At 37.8% G+C, this 7,924-nt stretch overlaps 1 protein-coding gene across 1 annotated transcript; it reads right to left on the bottom strand.

Annotated features, from left to right (window-relative positions):
• Positions 1-3,814: 3,814 nt before the first annotated feature.
• LOC127129612 (uncharacterized) lies at positions 3,815-5,569 on the bottom strand. Its single transcript, XM_051058766.1, has one exon. The coding sequence runs from the start codon at positions 5,567-5,569 to the stop codon at positions 3,815-3,817; it is 1,755 nt and encodes a 584-aa protein (XP_050914723.1).
• Between the last annotated feature and the right edge of the window lie 2,355 nt (positions 5,570-7,924).

Genomic DNA, 7,924 nt, shown 5'->3' with positions numbered 1-7,924 from the left:
TTTATCCCTAACCTTGTTTTCTATAAATTAAGGAGAAGGATTTGTCATTGCATTCGTATCACTTTTCATTATTTTTGTAAAAATTCTAAAATATCTTCTTTTATTATTATTTAAAATTCAAAGTTCGGACACACAACTACAGAACAAACCTTTTCTTTGTAATCATGTCAAATGTAAGTAAAAAACATGTTTGAAATAGAAAATTTAGATACATCCTATCCACATTGAAATTTGGACACATTCATTTAAATGATACGACCATTCTTTCCCCCTTCCTTCTCTTGAATTTAAAATCAAAAACACGTTCATTCAATAACACGAAGAGAGCTCTTAAAAATATGATTTCATCATTGTTTCGACCTTTCTCTCAATATATACTATTGTTCATTCAAACTAAGCACATTCATCAACTTTTACTAATTTTCATTCAAATCCAGCACATTCATCTCTCACACACTTATTGAACTTTATTTTCTTTTAATTATCAATCACGGGTGAATGATATTGTTACACTTGGATTTTCACTGACTAGAAAGTCAATGAAAAGACGTTTACTGAATAAACATTGATGAAGTGTCTTTAATAGAAGCATTAATGATGGGTCATCGACAGATCAACGACGAAGGCTCGACCGAACCACAACAGCAGTAGGGTCAGATAAACAATGCATGGCTATGATAAAAACATGACAGGTGGGCAAAAGTCAGAACAGAAAAGTCGGCTGCTGTCGCATTCGCTCCTGCTTCGCCTAGCGAAGTCTTAGCGAACACTCGTTGCATGCTCGCTTAGCGATGTGCTAGCGAGCGGCTGCGGATTCCGGTTTTAATAACGATATAATGGCAGCAAGCTTCACACCTTATAGCATTCATTACAGAGATTATGTGGTTAGACATTCAGATGTTCATGCATACTTAAATTCATATGTAAAACTTAAGATAGTTTCATAAATTCAATCATGATACCATGTGCAAATTAAGAACATAAGGTAGTAATAGCAATGCCAACCTGTTTGTAATCGAATTGTAACCTTGAATTGGCCGATCGGATCGAATTGAGCGGAAGTGACCTTGCTGCCGCCGGCTTTTCCTTCAGGGTTTCCTTTAGGGTTACTCGGAATTCTCAGGGTTAGCCTCCAGGGTTTTCCGTCTGTGAGCGCTAGGGTTTGCTTGCTAGGGTCCTCCTTTCGTCCTTTTTCGTCCTTTTTCGTCCTCCCTTTTTCTGACTGGAGTTGTGGTATTTATAATGCCTTTTTTTCATGACCTAATGGGCTCAGAGTGAAGCCCAGAATTTTCTGTTATCTGCCAGCTTCGCTAGGCGAGCGTGTAGCGAACGTTCGCTAGGCGAGCGTGCAGCGAACGTTCGCTAGGCGAAGGATTTGCTTGCCTAGCGAGCAGGCCAGTTTGGGCCATTTTCTGGATTGGGCCACTCGTGAGCTGGGCCTTTGTTCCTTTAAGATCAGTGTCATAAAAATGAGTCGGAGTGCCCTGAAAAATGTCTTGAAATATTAATGGGCAAATTTTGGGGTATGACACCACTCTTTGACCTGAAACCACTATGGACCCTAGATGTAGAGTCGAGTGCTTTATTGCTGATCCAACATTGTCCGTAAGTGGATAACCATAAAGACAGTTGATGGGTACTCCACAAAGCATGCTAAGGGACATGAGTGACCTAGATGGAATTTGCCCATTCTGCGTAACAGGATAAATGTCTATGGGCCCAATATTGAACTGGACAGGGATGACACGGTCTATGCCTTGTGTTCAATATAGACATAAGGGATAATATTTCAAAAATAACAATATCACAAATTATTATTATAATAATAATAATTATTATTTACTATTTAATATTTATTATAAATTATTTATTATTTATTTTAAATATTTTTTTATAAATAAATTATTATTATTTTTAATTAAATCAATTATATTAATTAAATATAGAATTAATATTTAAAAAACAATTATATTAATTATAATTACAATTTAATATACTATTTAAAATAAAAACAAAAAAAAAAGAATTTCCTTTAGCAGCTCGTCACTTCAAGTGACGAGCCCATGTGGCAAAAATATTTTATGCACCCCCTCGTCAAACCAAATGACGAGCACATGACGCAAAATAACTTTCAGCACCCCCTCGTCACTTGAAGTGACGAGGCCCAAGAGAAAAAGGGGGCAATCTGGGAATTTTTTTTCAAAACAGGGCATATCAGGAATTTTTTTTCACATAAGGGGTATTTGGAGCAAAAACTCGAAATATTATTAATAAAAATGAATAATTTTTAGAATATTAATAATAGAAATAGTTGGTGTTTTATATATTAATAATAAAATTGTTATTTTTCCCTCCATATTGTAAATCTTTTTTTGGGAATGATATTTTTCCCGCCAAAAAGTTTTTGTGTTTTTACTGTCTCGGCCAATGATTTGCCGAGTATTCACTTATTAATTTTTGTATAAGTAGCAGAACTGGTAGAAATGAAACTCACACCACCAAATCCTTTCTTTAGTTCATAATGTCTGTTTGTGGTCTTGTATTTTATGGACACGGTGAAAAAATGAGTGTTTGCCTTGATCCGCAATGGAATTTCAGAACACTGATTTCTGCCATCCACACTGGCTTCCGACAGTTGGGCGGGCGTCGTATGAAGGTGAGGAAAGTAGAGTATCGTTGTCCATACATAACGTTGACTGATGCAAGCCCCGATGGTACGTACATGTATTACCTGGATCGTATAGAAAATGATGAAGATGTCCAATGTATGTTTTCGGCACATAGTGGTGAAGTTAATAGAGGAGTTGAAGGTCCACTTGTGTTGGTTGTTGTTGTTGATTAGTTTTTTAATTACCACTTGTGTTGATTGTTGTTGTTGTTTAGTTAATGTGGTCGTACTTTGTAACCAGAAGGCTTTGATTATCAAATGTATTTCATAAATGTTTGTTCCCAAAAGACATTAGAAATACAAAATGGTTTATATATATTATGTGCATAGTAGTTAATAAATAAATAAATAAACATAGTCATCTGAACGAATATTTAAAACAACAAGATAATCATCTGGAAGGTCGTTGGGATGATCCTGCAACATTAGGACATTTCCTACGCATGTGTCCTATTTCGCGACAAATTCCACACCTTCTCTTCTCCTTCTCAACGTCGTCCATCTCGGTTCTAATCCTGGTGCTGTTTGGGCGCCCTTTCTTCCTCCTTCTCATAGAGTCGTTGTGGCAAAGAGTATATCCTTCATATTGTGGCCAATTCTCCTCATGGGGAAGTCCTAGGAAACTCTCCTGATAGACCTTGAAGACGTTACGAATTTTGAAGACGTCTGGAATGTGAATGGAATAGTCCTGGCGTATGCTCGAACATGCCGCGATTACATGAGAGCAAGGTAAGTGAAATGCCTGAAATTTCCCACAGTCACAGTGTTGTTTCCTTAGATCAACGCTGAACGTTCCGGTTGGTCGACCGTCGTTATGATTAATCTTCTCTTGGACCATGAAATAAAATCTCTCTCGGTCGAACTGCATGACGTTATGCGTGTTAGCTTTGATGACTTCCTCAGCCATCCCCTTGTTGCAGTTATCAGTGAAAACCTGCCCAGAGGCTAACATTTTTGTCCACTGATGGCCTCTTCTACCAAATAGTGATCCTAAACGATAGTACGTAGATTTGACCAACGCAGTGATTGGAAGGTTCCGGGTTTCTTTCAACACGGCGTTCATTGCTTCTGCTAGGTTAGTTGTCATGTGACCCCAGCGTTGCCCTCCGTCAAATGCCCTTGCCCACTTCTCGCGAGGGATGTTGTCTATCCATGATAAAGCGTTGTTGTTTGTTCTTCGGATTTCCCCCGGTAGTAGTTAAACGTTGCCTCTGTTAATGCATAACCCATGTTAACAACCATTTTCCGCAGATCCTTGTCTTTAATCTCCCGCATGAAGTTTTGCGCGATATGTCTGATGCAATAGACGTGTGATGAAGGAGGAAACTGCCATCCATTTTCCGGGTTGTTGTATGCACTCTTTATTGATTCATGCCTGTCTGATATTAGGCATAGGTTTGCTTGGGGGGTAACATGCATTCTCAAATTCTTAAGAAAGAAACTCCAGGCTTCCTTTGTTTCACTTTCAACCAATGCGAACGCTATCGGAAATATGTTTCCGTTCCCATCCTGTGCCACAGCCATCAGCAGAGTCCCTCTGTACTTGCCATACAACCAAGTTCCATCAACCTGCACAATTGGTTTACAATACGCGAAGCCACGTATACATGGTCTAAACGCCCAAAACAGACGATGAAATATCCTTTGGTCACCCAAGTATGAACCATCATTTGAAATCACAGGTAGGGTTTGTAATTCTATAATGGTACCTGGAAGATATGTTTTCATTACCAGTATCCACTGCGGAAGATCGTTGTAAGATGTCTCCCAATTTCCATAGAGCGACTCAATCGCCTTACACTTTGCAATCCATGCCTTTTTGTATGATATGATATACCGGTATTTCTCAACAACATGAGCAATGATAACCTTCACCTTAAGAGAAGCGTCCCGATTTACAAGCTCCATTATGCTCTTGCTAATCATCTCTGAACTGAGTTTTGTATGGTCTTGTGACATGGAAGTTGTTGTGCACGTATGAGGCCCATTAGACTTACCAACTCTCCACCTTGAGTTGCCCTTGCGCAAAGAGACCCTGCATTTGAAATTGCATGTTGCATTTCTACATTTGATGACAAAACGTACACTGTCAGATTTAACCACAGAGAAATCTAGACTACGTTTTATATGCCATTGTCGCAACGCCAGAAGACACTCTTCCTTATCTTCATACTCTATGCCCTCCTCAATTTCGTCAGAGTTGTGAGTTGGTATGGAACTGCCGAAAACGGAGCTTGGTTCGGCATCATCCAAACTTATATTTTGCATGTGCGCAGGTGGATTGTACAAACTAATTGGTTGCACTCTTAGTGCAACAGCCGGTGTGTCTAATATTTCCTCATTGCCATCGTCATCGCTAACACCGAAAAGATCTTCAAATCGAACCTCCTCAAGATCATCCTCACTATTCTCGCCCACCTCTTCATTTGGTATGAAAGGTTCATTATTTTGAGTCGGCTCTTCGTCAATGGCTTGACTCATTCCATAGTCGTGTGACTGTACAGATTGCGTTGGATAGAAGTGAGACGGTTGTTCCTCAACATTGCCAATCGGTTGTTCTTCGGGAATATCAACTAGACGAACATATATGTCAATGCTGGGTAATTGAGATAATGTTACATGACATTGAAACATCGACCTGACATCTTCGTCGGTCTTAATCGGTGTCATTATGTGAAAGACGGTATTACCATCTCCATTAAATAATGGTTGACGATAAATGATGTCTTCAACATGACGTTGCAACTTCTTTTCAATACGGTCTTTTAAATGGAAATAGTCGGAGTTGATGTGGATCTTGAACCTAGTTACATTCGTATTGCAAAATGAGAATCCCTCATTTGAACATGTGAAAAGTGATCCTTCGGAATGGATAGAAACAACTAAGTTTCTTTGAGCCATGGATGTGTAAATTTCTTTGATTTTGTGTAATTGTAAGTTGAGGATTTGAGTTGATGAATGTAAATGAGTTAGTAGTAGTATTTATAGGAAACCTCAATTTGATTTGGTATACATAATAAAACAAAAACCAACTCACATGCTGAGAGAGGGTATAGGCGTGGCTTTGAATTGCATGTGATACCTCGCCATTCCATTTACCGAGTCAATGAAGACCACTGCATGCACTCGCCATTCCATTTGGCGAGTTGATGAAGACCACGCATGCACTCGCCATTCCATTTGGCGAGTTGATGAAGAAGTAGTCAGAACTCGTCAATCAAAGTGACGAGGACTAGGTACACAAATTTTTCAAAATTTTTTCCTTCTGCATGGGAATCTCATAGGGGAATCCGATTCCATTTTTGCATGCATGCCATATATTTACATGCAAGGGTCTAATCCCTACTTTTACTACATTTTCTCCATTCAATAGTCTAATCATACATTTACTATATTTATTACTACATTTTTTTTATTATTTTAACCCATATAAATATCCAATACTTCTACATTTCTTACTCACCAATATCCAATACTACATTTTCTATTACACACATTTTCACCAATTTCTATTACTCTCTTCAATTACTACACTTCCTTTCAAGATGTCTTTCCTATGGATGGGCGAATCACACCGTGGAACGGCGGCAAACATTGCCGAATACGTAAGTCTCATTGAAATATTCATTTTTACTATCGTTTTTTATTTTCGTTCTTTAATAGACCAAATATTCATTACTGTTATTTATTTTAATTTCAGCAAGATGGAAATTTTCGGGTTCATTCGCATTCACATATTCAACCAAGTGCGGTTATTATACCGTACTTGGAGCTAGCTGGTTTTGCGAATGTGGCAAAAATTACAAGTCTAAAAGTAGACTCTAAACTCATTGTGGCGTTGTTAGAGAGATGGAGACCGGAGACACATACATTTCATTTACCAACCGGTGAATGTACCATCACATTAGAGGATGTGAGCATGTTATTCGGTCTCCGAATCCATGGAAAAGCTGTCAATGGGCCAACAAACGTAACAAATGACGTTTACATGGAATATTTGGGAATCCAACCAACCGCCTCGGATAAAAATGGGGCTTCTATCAAAATTGTTTGGCTAGAAGCAGTATTAACGCAACTAAAAAATAACCCTAACCCGTCCGAGGCAGAAAATATTTTACATGCAAAAATTTATATTTTACTTTTAATTGCTACTTTTTTAATGCCAGATAAAAGTCATAATTTGTTGCATTCTTCTTGGATACCTTTAGTAGGGGACCTTGAAAAATGTAATTCATACAGTTGGGGTTCTGCTTGTTTGGCTACATTATATAGACATATGTGCAAGGCGGCCCATAGAGGAGTAAAGAGCATAGGAGGATGTGTGGTATTACTATCTGTATGGGCATTCACACGCATACCCTTGATAGCCCCAGTTAGTAACGAGGTTCCATCATTTCCTTATGCATTAAGGTAACGATTTACTTTTAAATCCAATTAAATTATTCAAATTATTTATACATCACTTTAACGTATTTTTGTATTTTTTTTTAATATGCAAGATGGTGCAAACGAGGTATGAATTATCGAACTAATCCTCGACATCATTTACAAGGGTACCGTGTTGCAATAGAACACATGGAAGAAAAAGATGTAAGAATGATTATTTATAATATTTAACTTATTTAAATTTATTATATACATTCTAATATTATTATAATATTAAACTTATTTAAATTTATTGTATACATTCTAATATTAATTATATTATAAAAGTTATTTATTTTTTACATTCTAATAGTTATATTTCTTTTAACAGTTTATTTGGAGGCCGTACATACAATATCCAGTGCCTGATTATAATGACAGCCGAGTCTGGAGTGCAACAACATACATCGTATGTTTCTATACCGTTGAGATGCATCAGACGGATCGAGTCAAACTCCAATTTGGATTTGAACAACAAATACCGTCTCCGCCAAGATGTCTAAGTGAACACCATAACATGACTATGGTCAAAGCTTGGGACACGCATTGGCAAGATTTAAATAAAGAAGAGCTGAAAGAATGGAAAAGAAGAAGGCATTTGGTGTTACAAGGAAACTCGGTCAATGGTGAGTCTAAGCCGGATAGACAATACATGAATTGGTTTTTATCAATTCCTTTTATGCACGTTGCTCCGACACAATTTTTGGATGATCCCCGTCAACGTGTAGCTTCCGCAACCCAACACACAACCCAACACACAACATCACCCCCACAACAACATAACCAACCATCCTCCTCAGCTCAACCAACATACCAACAACATAACCAACC

The sequence above is a fragment of the Lathyrus oleraceus genome, chromosome 3 (genome assembly GCF_024323335.1).
Source record: "Lathyrus oleraceus cultivar Zhongwan6 chromosome 3, CAAS_Psat_ZW6_1.0, whole genome shotgun sequence".
NCBI classification, from domain to species: Eukaryota; Viridiplantae; Streptophyta; class Magnoliopsida; order Fabales; family Fabaceae; genus Lathyrus; species Lathyrus oleraceus.
Note: the sequence above shows the minus strand (reverse complement) of the source record. Positions and strands in the feature narration are given on the sequence as shown.

Bases quoted from the DNA above. Each gene is read 5' to 3' on its own strand.
- LOC127129612 (XM_051058766.1), bottom strand. From the start codon at position 5,569: ATGGCTCAAAGAAACTTAGTTGTTTCTATCCATTCCGAAGGATCACTT.